This window comes from Sapajus apella, unplaced genomic scaffold (assembly GCF_009761245.1).
Source record: "Sapajus apella isolate SASKATOON/1434 unplaced genomic scaffold, GSC_monkey_1.0 scaffold92, whole genome shotgun sequence".
Lineage (NCBI taxonomy): Eukaryota > Metazoa > Chordata > Mammalia > Primates > Cebidae > Sapajus > Sapajus apella.
Genome location: NW_022437032.1, coordinates 6,673,101 through 6,694,202, shown reverse-complemented (window position 1 = coordinate 6,694,202; position 21,102 = coordinate 6,673,101). Strand labels below are relative to the sequence as shown.

General features: G+C 42.4%; 1 protein-coding gene and 1 pseudogene across 5 annotated transcripts in view; both read right to left on the bottom strand.

Annotated features, from left to right (window-relative positions):
* Positions 1-21,102, bottom strand: part of STAU1 (staufen double-stranded RNA binding protein 1) — a 73,045-nt gene that overhangs the window by 40,936 nt on the left and 11,007 nt on the right. For 2 of the 5 annotated variants that reach the window (XM_032256037.1, XM_032256039.1), the window contains exon 2: positions 5,501-5,789. The exons of 2 other annotated variants lie outside the window; for them this stretch is intronic. In XM_032256037.1, coding sequence (XP_032111928.1) covers positions 5,501-5,705 — 205 coding nt within the window. In that variant the 5' untranslated portion in view covers positions 5,706-5,789. Of the gene's footprint in view, positions 1-5,500; positions 5,792-21,102 lie in introns of those variants that run through there. One more of the 5 variants, XM_032256038.1, reaches the window with a different exon arrangement.
* LOC116535206 lies at positions 438-2,469 on the bottom strand (annotated as a pseudogene).

The following is a 21,102-nucleotide window of genomic DNA, read 5'->3' as shown; positions in this document are numbered from 1 at the left end:
TCCAGCCTGGGCCACAGAGCGAGACTCCATCTCAAAAATAAAATAAAATAAATAAAATAAAAAATACAGTAAAAAGCCAATTATTCCAAAAAAGAAGCATATTTCTTTGACCTGTTGGCAAAAATGAAAAAAGCAGCAACTGCAAAAATCTGTAATCGGCCAGTGGCTCACATCTGTAATCCCAGCACTCTGGGAGGCCGAGGCGGGCGAATCACAAGGTCAGGAGGTAGAGACCATCCTGGCTAACATGGTGAAACCCAGTCTCTACTAAAAGCACAAAAAAATTAGTCAGGCATGGTGGCATGCACTTGTAGTCCCAGCTACTCAGGAGGCTGAATCACTTGAACCCAGGAGGCGGAGGTTGCAGTGAGCCGAGACAGCACCATTGCTTTCCAGCCTGGGTGACAGAGCAAGACTCCGTCTAAAAATATATATATATATTATATATATATATAAAATCTTGTCTAAGTATAGTTTTTGTTTAAGATAACCTCATCAGTTTGAAAATATGTATTTTGAATCACAGCACCAGTTTCAAGAGTATAAAAAATACAGAAAACATTTCAGGTGGCTTATAAATGCACAAGCAATATGGACAATATTTACCTTACAGTGAGCTGGATCTTGCTCACACAAAAGCTTATACTCAAGCTGGACCTTGCTGAAACTAACTCATTCACAAGACACCAACTGATTTTTCTCTATGGTGTTTGCCACATTAGAAGGAACTGAAAAATAATGCAAGAGCACTGAAGTCAACTAGCAGTATATAAGACTACTACTCTCTTAGGGATATGAAAATAGAGGAAAAACAAAACAGAAGGTCCACAAATATAGGCAGCAGTCATACAAAACTGCAAATCATTCCAGGAGTACACTCCCAGAGAAGATGCAACTGAGGTCTTTTCTGAACCAGCTGAAGCCAGGTAACCTAGGAGTGGGTGTGTCTTCAAAAGAGAGAAGTCAGGCTAATAACTAACCCATGGTAGGCAAGCAAGATTTGAAATCAGATGAAGCACTGCTATTAAAACCAACTAAGGGAATACAAGGTCTTCTGAACAGAGAGACAGCGGTTACCAAAACAGCTACCAGCTGCACCCTGCCCATTATTTCACTAAACTCAACATGCCATCACCATCTCTCAAACAACGGTTGTCATTTTCCATACAGTGAAACTCTCATTCCTGGGGCATCCTCTAGTCTTTTCTCCAAAGGCTGCCATCATCAGACCTTATCTACTACTAACAATTATATAAGTAAAATAAAATGACTTTGGTGGGCAGGAGTTTACAAAGTCAACAGGATTTGGACACCAGAACTCATTAGAAGAAAAAGCAATAAATCCTAGAGGACTCAAACAGCCTGTGTCTTTTAAGAGAGCCTCACATGGCAAATATGGGGAAAACAGCATCTCTACAGGACTATGACAAATCAAGAATGCTATCTGGTGAACCAGTCCAAGGACTGTGGAGGTAGTGTGGAAGATGTCATGCAGCTGAGTGGGAGAAGCAAACACTCTAAGAACAGATTTACAAATTAAAGGAAATGAGAAGACAAAGGAGGAAACTGAAAGGAAACAGGCATAAGGAAGAGGATGAAAAGACTGTTATAAGGTAACTATGGTAGAGAAATACTCACACTGACAACCCATTTACTTCACTGGTCCTGCCATGTTGCGGGGAGGGTGTTGGGAAGCAGAATATTGTTTAAATTTATTATCCTCCCTGCTTTTTTGTTTTCATTTTCAAAATCCATCACTTTATTTCCCCTACAAGGCAGCCATACATTAAGCATGTGACAGTCACATGATTTCTGCAGTGAGTCCCAAGGCTTCAATGAGCTTTCCTGGAGCCTATGGCCAGAAGAGTCCTCAGATTTCAAATATTAAAGCTTTCTCCACAGCCACAAGTTCCTTTGCTGTTTGGGTTACTGAACACAAATCCACTGGATAATTTGTCTTTAACAAAGTCCATTTCTGTTCCTAAAAGTGTTAGCTGTGCTTTCTTTTCAATGAATACTCTGACTCCATCTTGAATAACATCTTCATCAGAATCTCCTTTTGTCTTTGTATATTCTAGCGTATAAGAAAGGCCATTACAGCCCCTGGTTCAGACACCAACTTTTACACCTACAAGCTCAGGCTTATCTTTAAGAAGTTGTTTTATCTTGTTTACTGCTGAAGGTGTCAGGGTGAGAGTGGCCTGGGGGGCTGCGGCTTCCTCTTGCTCACAGCCCGGACAGTTGCCTGGACTAAGGAAGCCGACATCTTTGCCATCCTGGCACCCTGGTGCCTCAGGCCAAAGCTCAGCCGCCTCAACTTCTCTCCATGGACACGGCAGGTGCATCTCCCCACCCCCGCTTTCTTTTTTAATCAGACTCTGTCTCCTATTCATAACCATAATGGTTTTTTTTTTTTTTTCTTTGACGGAGTCTCACTCTGTCACCCAGGCTGGAGTGCAGTGGCACAATCTTACCTCATTGCAACCTCCGCCTCCCAGGTTCAAGCAATTTTCTGCCTCAATCTCCGGAGTAGCTGGGATTACAGGTGCCCACCATAACATCCAGGTAATTTTTTTGTATTTTAGTAGAGATGCGGTTTCAACATCTTGTCCAGGCTCATCTTGTTCTCCTGACCTTGTGTTCCACCTGCCCCAGACTCCCAAAGTGCAGGGATTACAGGCGTGAGCCACTGCACTCAGCCTAGTTTCTTATCTATAACATTTGTAGGTATTTTTCTCAAGTGTTTTAAATTTTTTACTTTTTTTTGAGACAGACCCTTGCTCTGTAGCCCAAGCTGGAGTGCAGTGATGTGATCTCAGCTCACTGCAGCCTCTGCCTCCTGGGTTCAAGTGATTCTCCAGCCTCAGACTCCTGAGTAGCTGGGATTATAGGTATATGCCACCACGCCCAGCTAATTCTGTACTTTTAGTAGAGACAAAGTTTCTCCACGTTGGTCAGGCTGGACTCAAACTCCCAACCTCAGGCGATCCACCCACTTTGGCCTCCTAAAGTGCTGGGATTACATGTGTGAGCTACCGTAACCGGCCTATTTTTGTATTTTTAGTAGAGACAGGGTTTCACCATGTTGTGAGGCTGGTCTCATACTCCTGACCTCAGGTGATCTGCCCACCTTGGCCTCCCAAAGTGCTGGGATTACAGGCGTGAACCACGGCATCTGGCAGAGTACCTTTAGTTCATTTTCATTTTCCTAATAATCAGATTTGAATGCTTCTAAGCTTTGAGTCAGTCTGTCTGTTGCCCAGGCTGGAGTAAGGTAGCACGATCACAGTTTATTGCAGCCTCGAACTCCTGGACTCAAGCAATCCTCCTGCCTCAGCCTCCCAAGTAGCTGAGACTGCAAGTGCACACCATCAAGCCCAGCTAATTTTTAAATTCGCCTCCCAGCCAGGCACAGTAACTCACACCTGTAATTCCGGCAATTTGGGAAGCCAAGGCAAGCTGATCACTTGAGGCCAGGAGGTGGAAGACCAGCGTGGATGGCGAAACCCTGTCTCTACTAAAAATACAAAACAGCCAAGTATATATAGTTGCAGGCACCTGTAATTCCAGCTACTCAGGAGGCTGAGGTAGGAGAATCCCTTGAACCCAAGAGGCAGAGGGTGCAGTGAGCTGAGATCATATCACTGCACTCCAGCCTAGACAACAAAGTGAGACTCTGCCTCAATAAGTAAATAAATAAATAGGCTCCCCAAAACACTGAAATTACAAGTGTGAGCCACCTTGCCCAGCCAAGAAGTTTTTTTTGTTTTTTTATTTTTTATTTTATTTTATTTTTTTTTTTGAGACAGAGTTTCACTCATGTTACCCAGGCTGGAGTGCAATGGCGCGATCTCGGCTCATCGCAACCTCCGCCTCCTGGGTTCAGGCAATTCTCCTGCCTCAGCCTCCTGAGTACTGGGATTACAGGCACGCGCCACCATGCCCAGCTAATTTTTTGTATTTTTAGTAGAGACGGGGTTTCACCATGTTGACCAGGATGGTCTCGATCTCTTGACCTCGTGATCCACCCGCCTCGGCCTCCCAAAGTGCTGGGATTACAGGCTTGAGCCACCGCGCCCGGCCATTGTTTTTTCATTTTTGAGACAGTCTCACTTTGTCTCCCAGGCTGAAGTACAGTGACGTAATTACAGCTCACAGCAGACTCGATTTCCTAGGCTCAAATGACCCTCCTGCCTCAACCTCTGGAGTAGCTGGGACCACAGACATGTACCACCATGCTCAGCCAATTTTTGTATTTTTTTATATATATGGAGTTTCACCATTTTGCCCAAGCTCCAACTCCTGAGCTCAAGCAATCTCCGTCCTCAGCCCCCCAAAGTACTGTGATTACAGATGTGAGCCACCATGCCTGGCCATGATGCAGAGAATTTTAACAAGAAAATAAATCAGGGCATTGTAGCTCACACCTGTAATCCCAGATGCTCGGGAGGCTGAGGCAAAAGGATCCACCTGAGCCCAGGAGACTGATGCTGCAGTGAACCATAATCACACTACTGTACTCCAGCCTGGGCAACAGAGTGGAGACCCTGTGAAACAAACTAGAGAAAAGGAAGCAAAAGAGGAGAAGAGAAAAGAACTCTGCTCTTTTATTTCATTTCTAATTGGCCCTCATTATGATTTCTGAACTACTTCTGGAACCTCCCAGACTTAAACTTACTTGTTCAAAATAGAAACAAACAAATCTCAGTGTAGTTGTTTGCTTTCTAGTAAATCTGGCTTCCCCCTGGCTTGGGATAAAATCTTAGACATTCAAAAAGGAGGCTTATACAGATACAAGAGCTCTTTGTCAGTTGTGGGAAACTGTTTTATTTTTATTTTTTTGAGATGGAGTCTCCCTCTGTTGCCCAGGCTGGAGTGCACTGACATGATCTCGGCTCACTGCAACCTCTACCTCTCGGGTTCAAGAATTCTCCTGCTTCAGCCTCCTGAGTAGCTGGGATTATGGGCATGCAGCACCAAGCCCAGCTAATTTTTATATTATTTTTGTAGAGGTGGAGTTTCACCATTGTTGGCAAGGCTGTTCTCGAACTTCTGACCTCAAGTGATCCACCTGCCTCAGCCTCCCAAAGCGCTGGGATTACAGGCGTGAACCACTGTGTCTAACTTATTCTAGAAAATAATTTTAAATGCAGAATTATTCCATACAATGATGAATATCCAAGGTGGTATTTATTGCTCAATTCTTTCTGCCAGCCACCTCTTTAACAGATGAGGCTTTACATTTTGAGTAGTGTTCAGCTTCCAATTCTCGTTCTCACAACCTACAATGGTCTGTCAACTGAGGCCTCTGTCAACCCCCTACACAACCAGTGTTCTATATATGGGATAAAGAAGTGTGGGTGGTGATACCTTCTTTTGCCTTTCTTTTGCTTTCTAAAGGTAAATGTGAGAGCTCCCTAAATCTGCAACCTACTTATCAGATCAGAAAACAGGGTAAGAAAACATTTGAAATAGAAGACACTTGGATTCATATGCTTACCTGCAGCTGCACTGGTGGATGTAATAGATGCAGAGGGTAAAGCAGAGTTTTGAATGGGTCTACCTGCATTTTCAGAGGGCAGAGAGCTAGTAGTAGAAGGAATACTCATCAAAGGCTGTGAGAGAAGAGACTGGTTCTTGTTCAGTATTTGGCTCCCTGAGAGAGCAGCAGATGGGTTCTGAACTTGCACTTGAACTTGAGACATGGTCACTTTCAACAAAAGTGAACAAATGCAGGTAAACAGCTTTCAGTGCAGGTTAATTCAGTGCTATGAAGTCTAAAGTTCTACCTAAAAGTTGTAAGGGAAAGAAAATAAAAAGGTAAATTATAGAGGAGATATGTAATTGTCAATAGTCAGTCAAAATGGTGTTGTCTACTCTGGAAAATAGCCCCATTTAGCATGTAGCTATGTTGATTTATTCAAAATGTTTCTCCTTAGTATACAGTAAGTTTCTTGGCCTTGTGACTTTCCCAGTGTTTTTTAAATGATTTACAATATCCATGTGCTCTGCACATTCATTATACAAAGTGAATCAGTAGGGTATAATAATATTTATTGGTGAATGTTAAGAACTGCAAACTTCCTGAAGAATGATCTATGTGGACTAAAAAGAAAAAAAAGAAAAAAAAAAGAATTGCAAACTATAGCTTACTTTGAAAAATGCAAATTTACAAGTATGGAAAGGTTTCTATAGTATTTGGGGTATGGTAAAGGTTTCTTTCTGTTCTCAAAATTATGAGAAATTGAAAGCAAACTAGGTTTATAATACCAGGAACAGGTAAATGTGAACACTGCTTCTTCCTCTGAAGAACCAAGGCTCAGATTGACAACCTTAGGCTTTAAGTTGACTGAAGGCAGGCAGGATACTTCTGTTTCTTTTTCCCTTTGCTGATGACAGATGTATTGTTTTCCTAAAAGGTTTGTTTGAGGTCTCATTTAAATACAGGCCCCAAACAGGACAATGATGGCACCCCCACCCAGGCTCACAGATCCTGAGAAGTGATGTGAGTAACAAAGACCATACTAGAGTATTTACACTACTAAAAGCAAAAGTGGAGAAGAAGGCAGGAATGGATTTTCAACTGGCAATTTTACCGGTGTGGTGGTGAGGTGGGGAGCACTGGAACTTGTTTACTTCATCTTATAAATTAAGAGAATAATGAAGGTGTTACTTCTAAATACATTAAATTTCTTCACGAGTCAAATATAAGGACAGTTGGGCTCATTTTCATGGCCATCCTTAAAAAGCTGAAAACGTTTTCAAAGAGTCAAAGTACTTAAATGTGGCTTAACACTAGTGTCACTAAAGTTGGTATACAACCCCCCACTGCTAAATCTGACTGGCTTTAAAAAAAAAATTTTTTTTTTAAATAATAACCAGTGGCAACGAAGAACAGAAATGACAGGTCTCTCAGGAAATAGCCAACCAATGCAGAAACCAGCAAACCAACTAATTAAAAGTTCTATTATAAAGAAACAGTTTTACATTTTAAATTTTTTTTTTTTTTTTTTTAGATGGAGTTTCGCTCTTGTTACCCAGGCTGGAGTGCAATGGCGCGATCTCGGCTCACCGCAACCTCCGCCTCCTGGGTTCAGGCAATTCTCCTGCCTCAGCCTCCTGAGTAGCTGGGATTACAGGCACGCACCACCATGCCCAGCTAATTTTTTGTATTTTTAGTAGAGACGGGGTTTCACCATGTTGACCAGGATGGTCTCGATCTCTTGACCTTGTGATCCACCCGCCTCGGCCTCCCAAAGTGCTGGGATTACAGGCTTGAGCCACCGCGCCCGGCACATTTTAAATTTTTTTAAGTATCAAAATGATTTTTAAAGCTGGTCCTCAAGAAAAAGATGAATGACCACAGCAATTAAGCTACTTGAGGAGTCCTGGCACATTCTGAGAGCAAAAAGGACCGCAAAACTCAAAAGAAACTCAGCCGAAATGTGACTCTGGACAGCAGAGGCCTAAGTATTATCTTATTCAACAAAATTCCCCAAGAGTGCAGTTGTTCCTTTTTACTTTTGGAATCAGAACAAAGTAACAGAGGAGTTCCACTGAAGATCTACATAATGGTGTTAGAAGACAAGTCCCAATGTCAAGAAACAAGTCCAGAACCATTCAGAAGTCAGCTATGACCTTATTTCAATGGGGTTCTTTTTCCCATTCAGCTGTTAAAACAGAAACATTTTTTTCCTCCTCCCTTCCTTTCTCTTCATTTACTCACTCACTCCCCTTCTCCGTTTCCTGCTTTTTGTAAACTCTGTCTTGAGAGCACTTTTTACAACAAAAAAGTTATTTGTAGTGTATGTATGTACAACTTCCCAACACCAAACCCAGGTCTCAAGGTCAAAAAACAAGCCAAGCGTAAAGAATCCACTCCAGAATCTACTCCCATCCCAGAAACAGCAACCCAACTCTGTCCTGAGCGGCTCTTAAGAGTTTTGAGACTCTGAATGAATGCCTAAATTTAGAAAGGGTGTGGACCAAGGGATTTTTGGTTAATGCTGTCTAAAGCAGGCTGACTGCCAGCATTTCAAGTCAGTCATAAATTTTTTTAATTTTTTTTTCTTGAGACAGTGTCTTGATCTGTCACCCAGGCTGGAGTGCAGTGGTGCAAGCTCCGCTCACTGCAACCTCTGCCTCCTGGGTTCAAGGGATTCTCCTGCCTCAGCCTCCCAAGTAGCTGGGATTACAGGCATGCACCACCATGCCCAGCTAATTTTTGTATTTTTAGCAGAGACAGGGTTTCACTACATTGGCCAGGCTGGTCCCAAACTCCTGACCTCAAAAGACCTGCCCACTTCGGCCTCCCAAAGTGCTGGGATCACAGGCATAAGCCACCGCACTTGGCTCAAGTCAGTCATAAATATGTAAGTTTTCTAGAAGCTGAGAAAAGGAACAGGCTTTTTAAATTAAGACTGCCGCAAAAATTTACTACCCTTAAATTTACCTGAAGGAGTTATGTCTAACAGTTGGTTGAAACATGTAGTTCAAAACAAAACAAAAGTTAAACTCTCCAAATAAGACTAGGGAAATTTGAATTTCCAACATGATAAATATAAAAATTCAACAAACAATGCTCATAAATTATTAGTCATTTATTAGTCACCTGCTAATTTAACACTTTTATGTGTCGTATTTAAGCCTCAACAGAGCATCTAAGGCAGTAATTCTCAAGAAGGGACAATTTTGTTCCCCCAGGAGACATCCGCCAATGTCTAGAGACATTTTTTTGGCTGTCACAACCAGTGTGCAGAATGGAGGACCTACTGATATCTAGTAGAGGGGCCAGGGATTCTGTTTCAAGCACACATATACTAACTCACAAAACACAATCTTACTAATGTAACAAGTAGCTTATATTCTTAGACAGGGAAAAGAAAATCCCCTTTCCATCTCAAAGGCTCTAAAAAAATAGATGCTAATACTTTATTTTTATTTATTTTTTTGAGACAAAGTTTCACTCTGTTGCTGAGGTTAGAGTGCAGTGGCACAATCTCTGCTCACTGTAACCTCCGCCTCCTGGGTTCAAGCAACTTTCCTGCCTCAGCCTCTCAAGCAGTTGGCATTACAGGCGTGCACCACCACGCCTGGCTAATTTTTATATTTTTAGTAGAGACGGTGTTTCACCATGTTGGCCAGGCTGGTCTCGAACACCTGATCTAAAGTGATCCTTCCGCCTTGGCCTCCCAAAGTGCTGGGATTATAGGTGTGAGCCACTGTGCCCGGCCTGATGCTAATATTTCCGCACCCAAACAGATGCTCCTCTCCCAAGGAGAAGCCAGGACAGACATCACAGTTATGAATGGGGGAAAACCTATCATTTGCCCACATAACTCAAAGAGCAAATCAAGTTTTTCACTACTGATACTGATATAGTTCATAGCAGCCTTCAAGGCACTGTGGAAATTGGAAATATGACTTCTGTGTACATAAATTCTGAACCTGTTGCTCAACAGTACTGTCCTGAAGACTAAGTCCTTAAATGCAAATGAGTCTTTTCCTTTAAAAATCTGTATTTAAGGATTGTTTTCCACCAGGTAAATTAAGGACCCAAGAGAGCAAATCCTTTGTTAGAGGCTTCTTAGCAACAAACACTATTTTATACATAGTAAAATTAGGTTGAAAAGTTTGAAAGATTCTTCAGATCTCACTGGTGCTGAAAACAACTCTTACTGTGAATTGTGTCGTGCTGCCATTTCCCTGCCTCTCTGCCTCCCACACAGATAAGGGCCTTTCATCTTCTGGTTCTTTCTCTATTTGAAGGGCTTTAGACACCAACCACGTCAGGAAAACATACTCATCTTATTCTCAAGTCCTAATTTTAAGTATCATACATAAGCACCATAATAATAAAAGGTGCTAAATGATGGAGTTACAGATGTTGCTTTTAAAAGATTCCTTAATTCCAAGTCCTCCCGGGTCTTAAGATTGGCTTGGTAACACAAAAATCTTATCATAAAAATAGAATCTTCCCTTGGCTGGCAGCTACCATTTTACAAGTGTCAAATACTTTTTATGGGTTGTGGGGAAGGAGAATCTGAGCACATGAGATCTATGAAAGTTGTTTTTTTAATTATACATAATGTACTAAAAAGTGGTCACAAAATGTATATTCGGCACTCAGCAGTGAACCTACTGCTGACTAGGCCATACTGAATACCTAGTCCAAGTGATCTGTTTAATATACAAGGTAGATCCTTCTAGAAATGGTTTACAGAATGATCTGTAATCGTACTTAGTCTTTTTTTAATTATCTTGTGCTATTGCTATTACATGCTCAGTCTTACCCACTTTCAACTTACAGGTTGTTAAATCTTTGCCCTATGAAATAAGCAATTATGGGAAAACTTATTTATTTATTATTTATTTTGAGACAGAGTTTCACTCTGTCGCCCAGGCTGGAGTGCAGTGGCACAATCTTGGCTCACCATTACCTCTGCCTCCCAGGTTCAAGTGATTCTCCTGTGTTAGCCTCCCAAGTAGTGGGGACTACAGACGTGCACCACACGCCTGGCTAATTTTTTTTGTATTTTTAGTAGAGGTAGGGTTTCACCAACTTGGTCAGGTTGGTCTTGAACTCCTGGCCTCAAGTGATCCGCCCACCTCAGCCTCCAAAAGTGGTGGATTAAAGGTGTTAGCCACTGCGCCCAGCCAAAAAACATTTTTAATAGTCAATTTTGTAACTGGATTAATACAACTTATAATGTAGTAGCTACACTTTTGTGTTATCAACATATCATTCTCCTTCCTAGTAAGTGGTATTTCCAAACAAGATGTGTCTGGAAAAAAGAAAGAAAGAAGAAACAAAGAAATGACAAGAAAGAAGTCATCCAATTTTGAAGAAGCCTCCTTTTTCAGATAATCACAAACATTTCACTGAACATCTCCCCTTGCAAGTCTTTCGGTAAATCTGATGTAACATAGATACATAGATACAAAGGAGCACTCCAGTGCCTCGCTGTGATAAAGCAATTAACAATTCTAAAATATATTCACTCAATATTCAACAAAAATTTATTAACCATCTATTACATGTGAACCCATAAATGGCAGACTGCACATTCTTAAATGCTGGAAAGGATCTATGTGTTAAACTCTTCCTCAAAGACACAAGGTGACATCTTTAAGCAATTATGTGTAAATACATTACTATGTTCTCTTTAGTTTTTTGAGAGGTTCCACTCCCAGAAAAACTTGGTCAATTAAAAAACCTTAAGGAATAAACCACTTTTTCTACAACATATAAGTCCTTTTCAATAGCCTTGAAATGCACCTAAAATACCCACATTATTCCTTTTACCAGTTATTTCTAAGGTTCTTTTCTGACATATCTTTTAGTTGCAATGTGGTTGTATGTCTTCTGAAAGTAAACTCAGTCTCCACCATTACTTTCCCCTCCCAGTCTCCCAAAACACTAATTCACTGACTCCAAACATTATTCAAATACCTGTAGGCAGGGCAGACACTAGTACAGAAGCATGTTAATCACTACCATCCTATACAATCATTTCAAAAACAACTGCTTTAAGGTCAATGTCAAGCAAATGATGTTCAACAGCAGGCCTACATAAACTAAATCACCCAATAATAAAAGGTTTTTTTTAAAAGAAATATGACCGAACTGTCAAAAAAAAGAGGAGGGGGGGGGAAGCCCAGATGCAGTGGCTCACGCCTGTAGTCCCAACACTTTGGGAAGCAGAGACAGGCAGATCACCTGAGGTCAGGAGTTCAAGACCAGCCTTACCAAAATGGAGAAACACCCTCTCTACTAAAAACACAAAATTAGCTGGGCCTGGTAGCACATGCCTGTAATCCCAGCTACTCGGAAGGCTGAGGCAGGAGAATCCCTTTAACCTGGGAGGTGGAGGTAGCGGTAAGCCAAGGTTGCACCACTGCACTGCAGCCTGGGCAACAAGAATAAAACTCCATGGAAGGAGGAAGGAAGGGAAGGAAGGAAGGGAAGGAAGAAGGGAGGGAGGGAGGAAGGGAAGGAGGGGAAGGGAGAGGAAGGGAAAGAAAGGGAGGAGGAGAAGGAAGGTAAAGAAGGGAAGGAAGGGAAAGAAAAGAAGCCACTATGTACCTGATGCTGAAGACAGAGACACAGGAGAATTAGCCCTGAGGAGGCACACTCACTTGCAAGACAATAAAATTAGCCAAAAATAATGTCTGGAAACAACCCAGGCTGTTCAAGATTTTTGCACTTGCAATACAAGTGAGACTGAATGTAGTCCCTGTCTCACACTTGGCCCAATGCCATGGGCAACAGAGGACTTTCCACACAAATCTAAGAGTTGGGAGGTCAGATGGTCTGCTTAAAGAAATATTTCCGGGCCGGGCGTGGTGGCTCAAGCCTGTAATCCCAGCACTTTGGGAGGCCGAGGTGGGTGGATCGCGAGGTCAAGAGATCGAGACCATCCCCATCCTGGTCAACATGGTGAAACCCTGTCTCTACTAAAAATACAAAAAATTAGCTGGGCATGGTGGCACGTGCCTGTAATCCCAGCTACTCAGGAGGCTGAGGCAGGAGAATTGCCTGAACCCAGAAGGCGGAGGTCGCGGTGAGCCGAGATTGCGCCATTGCACTCCAGCCTGGGTAACAAGAGTGAAAACTCCGTCTCAAAAAAAAAAAAAGAAAAGAAATATTTCCTAAAAGAGATTTTCATTATTAATATTCATCTTAGAAAACTCATCATACCATGACAAAGTGAAAAATAATTTACCTCTACAGCCTAAAAAACTATAATCCTTATTATCTTTTCCAGTTTTAAAACTTTATCAAGCTTCCGTTTCTCCTTCTCTAGGAGACATTCTCAAAAACGACAAAATTCAAGCACATGTATTTGTAAACAGTTTTTAATCTAAACTTATACAAACATAGGAAACTGTTTCAACGAAGGCCAGGCACGGTGGCTCAGGCCTGTAATCCCAGCACTTCGGGAGGCCAAGGCGGGTGGATCACCAAGTCAATAGATTGAGACCCATACTGGCCAACGTGGTGAAACCCCATCTCTACTAAAAAAAAAATACAAGGCCAGGCGCGGTGGCTCAAGCCTGTAATCCCAGCACTGTGGGAGGCCGAGGCGGGTGGATCACGAGGTCAAGAGATCGAGACCATCCTGGTCAACATGGTGAAACCCCGTCTCTACTAATAATACAAAAAATTAGCTGGGCATGGTGGCGCGTGCCTGTAATCCCAGCGACTCAGGAGGTTGAGGCAGGAGAATTGCCTGAACCCAGGAGGCGGAGGTTGCGATGAGCCGAGATCGCGCCATTGCACTCCAGCCTGGGTAACAAGAGCGAAACTCTGTCTCAAAAAAAAAAAAAATAAAATAAATAAATAAATAAATACAAAAATTAGCTGGGCATTTGGCATGCACCTGTAGTCCCAACTACTTGGGAGGCCAAGGCGGAAGAATGGCTTGAACCCAGGGGGCGGAGGCTGCAGTGAGCCAAGACTGTGCCACTGTGCTCCAGCCCGGTGACAGAGCAAGACTCCGTCTCAAAAAAAAAACAAAAACAATAAAAACTGCGTTAATGCAACAAAAATGAGTACCTGTTCATAATCTGACAGACCAGTGCCAAGACTCGGTTTCTTTTTCTTCTTTTTTTTTTTTTTTTCAACTTGCAGACAGCCTATCATGAGAAAGACTCAGTTTCTAAGAAATCAGCCTTGCTGTTAAGTAGCAACCAACATTAAATCAGATCAAACTTGAGCTGTGACTTTCAATTCCACTCCCAACTCTTGGCAATCCATTTCCCTGTGCCTCAGTTTCCCCAAAACACTTTATAATAGGATATTTGACAAAGCATCAGTTGCTCAGTTGTAGCAATCAGAGAATCAAAACACTAAAGGAATCCTCAGGCATAATACAATTCTTTTTTTTTTTTTTTTTTGAGATGGAGTTTTGCTCTTCTTGCCCAGGCTGGAGTGCAATGGCGTAATCTCAGCTCACTGCAACCTCTGCCTCCCATGTTCAAGCAATTCTCCTGCCTCAGCCTCTCGAGTGGCTGGAATTACATGTGCCCGCCACTATACCCAGCTAATTTTTTGCATGTTTAGTAGAGACGGGGTTTCACCATGTTGGCCATGCTGGTCTCAAACTCATGACCTCGTGATTCGCCAGCCTTGGCCTCCCAAAGTGCTGGGATTACAGGCATGAGCCACAGCACCAGCAATATAATTCTTTAAAAAGAAAAGCATTACGCAAATCCAGTATAATGAATTTAAATCCATTTACTGAGCTTTGTACAACTTCAATAATTTCCTTATGCTTCCATTTCCTCATTCTCAAAGAAAGTAGGTTAACTTGTCTACTAATTACTACCTCAGTGATATGGTATGGTAATGTGCTTTCAGCTTTTAGAGGGAAAGTGTTAAAAACACAAAGCAGTGTTAACCCACATAGCGTATTTTGCATTGCCCTGACAAAAGACCAGAAAATCTTGAACACTCTTAGAAAACTCCTTTTTTGGGCTGGGCACGGTGGCTCATGCCTATAATCCCAGCACTTTGGGAGGCCGAGGCGGGTGGATCACAAGGTCAGGAGTTCAGAGACCAGCCTGACCAACATTGTGAAACCCTGTTTCTATTAAACATACAAAAAATTAGCTAGGTGTAATGGTGGGCACCTGTAATCCTAGCTACTCAAGAGGCTGAGGCAGGAGAATCACTTCAACCTGTGAGGCAGAGGTTGCAGTGAGCTGAGATCACACCACTGCACTCCAGCACTGGTGACAGAGTAAGACTCTATCTCGGAAAAAAAAAAGAAAAAGAAAATTTTTTTTTGTTATATATAAATATATATATATTTTTTTTTTTAAATTATTATACTTTAAGTTCTGGGGTACATGTGTAGATCATCAGGTTTGTTACATAGGTATACACGTGCCATGGTGGTGGTTTGTTGCATCCATCGCCCTATCATCTACATTAGGTATTTCTCCTAATGCTATCCCTCCCCAACCCCCCACCCCCTGCTATTCCTCCCCTAGCCGCCCATCCCCCAGGCCCCGATGTGTGATTGTGTGATGTTCCCCTCCCTGTGTCCCTGGGTTCTCATTGTTCAACATCCACTTATGAGTGGAAACATGCGGTGTTTGGTTTTCTGTTCTTGTGTCAGTTTGCTGAGAATGACGGTTTCTAGTTTCATCCATGTCCCTGCAAAGGATACGAACTCATCCTTTATTATGGCTGCATAGTATTCCATGGTGTATAAGTGTCACATTTTCATTATCCAGTCTATCACTGATGGGCATTTGGGTTGGTTCCACATCTTTGCTATTGTGAACAGTGCCGCAATAAACTTGTGTGTGCATGTGTCTTTATAACAGAATGATTTATAATCCTTTGGGTATATACCCAGTAATGGGATTGCTCAGTCAAACGGTATTTCTATTTCTAGACCCTTGAGGAATCGCCACATTGTCTTCCACAATAGCTGAACTAATTTTCGCTCCCACCAACAGTGTAAAAGCATTCCTATTTCTCCACATCGTCTCCAGCATCTGCTGTCTCCTGATTTTTTAATGATCACTGTACTAACTGGTGTGCGGTGATATCTCAATGTGGTTTTGATTTACAGTTCTCTAATGACCAATGATGATGAGCTTCTTCTCATGTTTGTTGGCTGCATAAAACAACTTTTGTTGTTATTTTGTTTGTTTGAGACGGAGTCTTGCTCTGTTGCCCAGGTTGGAGTGCAATGATGCGATCTTGGCTCACTGCAACCTCCACCTCCCTGGTTCATGTGATTCTCATGCCTCGGCCTCCCGAGTAGCTAGGACTATAGGTGCATGGGATTACAGGCGCCCACCACCATGCCCAGCTAATTTTTGTATTTATTAGTAGAGATGAGGTTTCACCATGTTGGTCAGGCTGTTCTCGAACTCCTGACCCCAGATGATCCACCTGCCTTGGCCTCCCAAAATGCTGGAATTACAGGCTTGAGCCATTTCGCCCGGCGAAAACTCCTTTTTTATGTGAATGTTCACAAGCTGCTAGTGGTAAACGAAGCTTGATTCATAACCCTATCACACAACAGAAAACAATGCTAAATTCATTCTACAAGTCTGAACACCAGGTTTAACATAAGCAATCTGAGAAATCAAAGGGTTTTTAAAAGAAAGCAAACTACAAAAGATACTATGACCAACAAGCTTACTGAGCCAGTCATGTTCAATGACAGCTTCAGTCATCAATTCTCATGTCTCTATATTTAAAGAACATAGGCTTTATATTCTTGCCACTAACGTTTCCTGTACTTTTTAATTAAATCAAGTATGCATAAATTCAAACTGCATAAAATTAATTTTGCTTCTCTAACATTACAGCCAGAAGTAAAAATTATTCTCCACACAACTCATTAAAGAATTCACAAGTATCACTGAGGCCGGGCATGGTAGCTCATGCCTGTAATCCCAGCACTTTGGGAAGCGGAGGCAGGAAGATCACTAAGTCAAGAGATCGAGACCATCCTGCCCAACATGGTGAAACCCTGTCTCTGCTAAAAACTGGGAGTGGTGTTGCGCACCTGTAGTCCCAGCCACTCGGGAGGCTGAGGCAGAAGAATTGCTTGAACCCGGGAGGCGGAGGTTGTAGCCACCTGGCGATAGAGCGAGACTCTGTCTCAAAAAAAAAAAAACACAATTGCCTGGAAACCGGGTGAAGAAAATTTTGCAGAGACACATTTATAAGAGACGGCACAACTTTCCTTTTTCAGTCCCAATTATTCCTGATGAGAGTAATGTGAACACCTTGTAATTGTTTAGGTTCTGTGCGGATTTTTGTTGTTGTTGTTGTTTTGACATGGGGTTTCACCCTGTCACCCAGTCTGGAGTACAGTTGCATGATGCTGGCTCACTGCAACCTCTGCCTCCTGGGTTCAAGCAATTCTCCTGCCTCAGACTCCCGAGTAGCTAGGATTACAAGAGCCCTTCACTATGCCTGGCTAGTTTATGTATTTTTATTTTAGTAGAGACAGCAGGGTTTCGCCAAGTTGGCCAGGCTGGTCTTGAACACCTGACCTCTAGTGATCCACCCACCTCACCCTCCCAAAGTGCTGGGATTATAAGCGTCAGCCACCGCACCCAGTCTCATAATGCTTTTTAAAAGAAACTGTACATTACATACTGTTCAATCACATAAGACTGATTTTCAAACCTGTGTTTTCTTTCCCTGTATACCTACCAGCTAAATATTTTATTCATAAGTGTCGTTAGCATATGCTTGGTGACGCAAATACAATTTCATGGAAAATTTTACCAAAAGGCACTGTGTACATAAACAGTGGTATAAATTGCAAAATATGAAAAAAGCACATTATAAGTCCAAATAGTAATCATTTTTAGAAATGAACTTTAGGTGACAAAATTTGAGTTTAATTCTCAAATTCTTCCGTCTGATTTATCTAGAGGTCCCCTGATTTAAACGGTAGTCATCAGTAGTAACAAACAGAATTTCTTACCTTGAAATGCCTTTATACATTCTTACAACACTAAGTGTTTTTTATTGTTTCAGTTTCTCACTGCTACTATGGCTTAACAGGCAATAAAAAAAATTGTTGTTCTCTGTCTAATTGATTCCAGAAATAAATCATGAGCTCCGGTTTATTTTTGGTATTTTAACAGCTCAGGTTCTTTTTGTAGACAGTAAATTATACGAACAACTTTCCAGTCTAGAGCCCAGTTGTTCTAATACCTCAGCTATTCAAAGACTGGCATGAATGGAAACTGAAAAAGGCCTCTGAGCAGTCCAAACAAATACCTAAGACCTTCTAACACAGCCCATGCTTTTTACCAATAGGGGCCTCATTCAAGCCAAGCTATCTATGTTAAACAACTGTAAGTTTGGGTGTCTAGTTTTTGTTTTGTTTTCAAATCCCCTATTCTGAGAAGCAGGGTGTCCAGTTTTCTAACCCAAAGCAGAAGTGAAAAATAAAGGCCAGGTGCGATGGCTCATGCCTGTAACGCCAGCGCTTTGGAAGGCTGAGGCAGATGAATTGCTTGAGCTCAGGCGTTTGAGACCAGCCTGGGCAATATGGCAAGAACTTGTCTCTATTAAAATAAAATTTAAAAAATTAAAACAGACAGAAAAAGTTAAAAATAAAAATGGAAAAAGGAGCTGTTAGAGTCAGACATAATGACGATACTAAAAAACCACCACCATCAACTTTGCAAAAAGAGAGAGAGATGAGAAATACGGCAGTCTGCACCCATTTGGATCTCAAATACTTTTACACAGTGATAACTGAGATTCATACAAACATTCACATTTTGGTCACGTGTGGTGGCTCATGCCTGTAATCCCAACACTTTGGGAGGCCAAGACAGAAGTGCCCGAGCCCAGGAGTTTGAGACTGCCTAGGCAACAGAAAGAGACCCCATCTCTATAAAAAATTTTAAAACTAGCCAGGCACGGTGACATGCACCTGTAGTCTCAGCTATTTGGAAGGCTGAGATGAGAGGACTGCTTGGGACGAGAAGGTTGAAGCTGCAGTGAGCCCTGACTGTACCACTACACTCCAACATAGGTGACAAAGTGAGACTCCATCACAAAAAAACAAACAAGAATTCACATTTCCATATGCAAATCTATTTTCTGAAATCCCCTAATTTCAAAAGATAATCCAAAGCCATCATGATTATTACCAATATGTTCATATAGCACACAATCACCTCTACAATGGCAGAGATAACAAAGACTGTAAGTTAAACCCAATCCCCTTTTTCCCCCAGTCAAGGATGCATACTAAGCCAGGCACAGCGGCTCATGCCTGTAATCCCAGCACTTTGGGAAGCTAAGGCGAGTAGAACACCTGAGGTCAGAAGTTCAAGACTAGCCTGGACAACATGGTGAAACTCTATCTCTACTAAAAATACAAAAATTAGGCTGGGGGCAGTGGCTCACATGTGTAATCCCAAAACTTAGGAAGGCTGAGGAAGATGGATCACCTTAGGCCAGGAGTTAGAGACCAGCCTGGCCAACATGGTGAAACCCCGCCTCTACTAAAAATATAAAAATTAGCCTGGCGTGGTGGTACATGCCTGTAATCCCGGCTACCTGGGAGTCTGAGGCAGGAGAATCACTTGAACTCGGAGGCAGAGGTTGCAGTGAGTTGAGATAGGACCACTGCACTCCAGCCTGTACAACAAAGTGAGATACTGTCTCAAAAATTAAATAAAAATATAAAAAGTAGCAGGCACTTTGGGAGGCCAAGGCGGGTGGATCACCTGAGGTCACGAGTTTGAGACCAGCGTGGGCAACATGATGAAATACAAAAATTACCTGGGCATGGTGGCGGGTGCCTATAATCCTAGCTACTGGGGAGGCTAAGGCACGAGAATTGCTTGAGCCTGGGAGGTGGAGATTGCAGTGAGCCGAGATCGTGCCACGGCACTCTAGCCTAGGGAACAGTGAGACTTTGTCTCAAAAAAAAAAAAAAAAAAAAAATATCAGTCGGACACGGTGGTGCAGGCCTGTAATCTCAGCTTCTCAGGAGGCTGAGGTGGGAGAATCGCTTGAACCTGGGAGGTGGAGGTTACAGTAAGCCAAGACCACGCCACTGCACTCCAGCCTGGGTGACACAGCAAGACTCTGTCTCAAAGAAGAAGAAAAAAGCATACTAGAATGCAAGAGCATGAATTAAATTCACTGCTTTATTCATTCAACAAATAAATATTCAACACCCACTATTTGTAGGCATTATTCTAGGCACTGGGGAGAAAGGTATGCACAATAAGACACAGTCACTGTGCCCATGGAATTCACATTCCTACACTCAATACAAATTTTTAAATAAATAATTCACAGTAGCACTTTACTAGTAACAAGTAATTTATAATATACAGCACCTCATAACTGGAAAAGACACATAAAAATGTAGAAGGTGGCTGGGTATGACGGCTCACACCTATAATCCCAGCACTTTGGGAGGCCAAGGTGGGAGGACTAAGCCCAGGAATTTGAGATCAGGCTGGGCAACATTGTGAGACTCTGCCTGTACAAAAAAATGTTTTAAAGTAGCCAGATGTGGTGGCACATGCACCTTCATCCCAGCTACTTGGGAGGCTGTGGTGGGAGGAATGCCTGAACCCAGGAGGTAGAAGCTGCAATGAACCGTGATTGCTCCACTGCACTGCAGCCTAGATGACAGAATGAGACCCTGTCTCAAAATCAAACAACCAACCAACAACAAAATAGGTAAAAGACCCTTTGACTGTACACTGATTTAGAACAAGGGCAAACCAGCTGTTGGGTATGACGTGAAAAAAAAAAAAAACTCTCAACTGGGGATCTGAGTTTGGGTTGTAACTCTGCTGCTCAGCTGAATAACCCAAAGAAAGTCACATCTGTAGGCTTCACCTTTTTAATATATAAAATGGGGTTATGCTGGCTGGGCGTGGTGGCTCACTCCTATAATCCCAGCACTTTGGGAGGTCGAGGTGGGTGGATCACGAGGTCAGGAGACCAAGACCATCCTGGCCAACATCTATATTTTTAGTAGAGAGATGGGGTGAACCCCATCTCTCTACTAAAAATAGAAAACTTAGGTGGGAGTGGTGGCGCACACCTATAGTCCTGAAGCGATCCAGAAGGCTGAAGGAGGAGAATCACTTGAAACTGGGAGGCGGAGGTTGCAGTGAGCCGAGATCGCACCACTGCATTCCAACCAGGCGACAGAGAAAGATTCTGCCTCAAAAAAAAAAACAAAAACAAAAACACGGGTTATGCCTGTAATCCCAGCACTTTGGGAGGCTAAGGCAGAAGGATCAGTTGAGGCCAGGATTTCCAGACCAGCCTGGGCAACACAGTGAGACCCCCGTCTCCATAATAATTTAAAAATTAGCCAGATGTGGTGGCATATACCTGCAGTCCCAGATACTCGGGAGGCTGATGTGAGAGGATTGCTTGAACACATGAGGTTGAGGCTGCAGTGAACTATGATCGTACCACCACACTCTAGCCTGGGTGACAGAAAAAAAAGATGGGATACAATCATAATTTCTTTCTTTTTTTTTTTTTTTTTTTTTTTTTTTGGCTGTTGGAGTCTCACTCTGTCACCCAGGCTGGAGTGCAGAGGCACGATCTCCACTCACTGC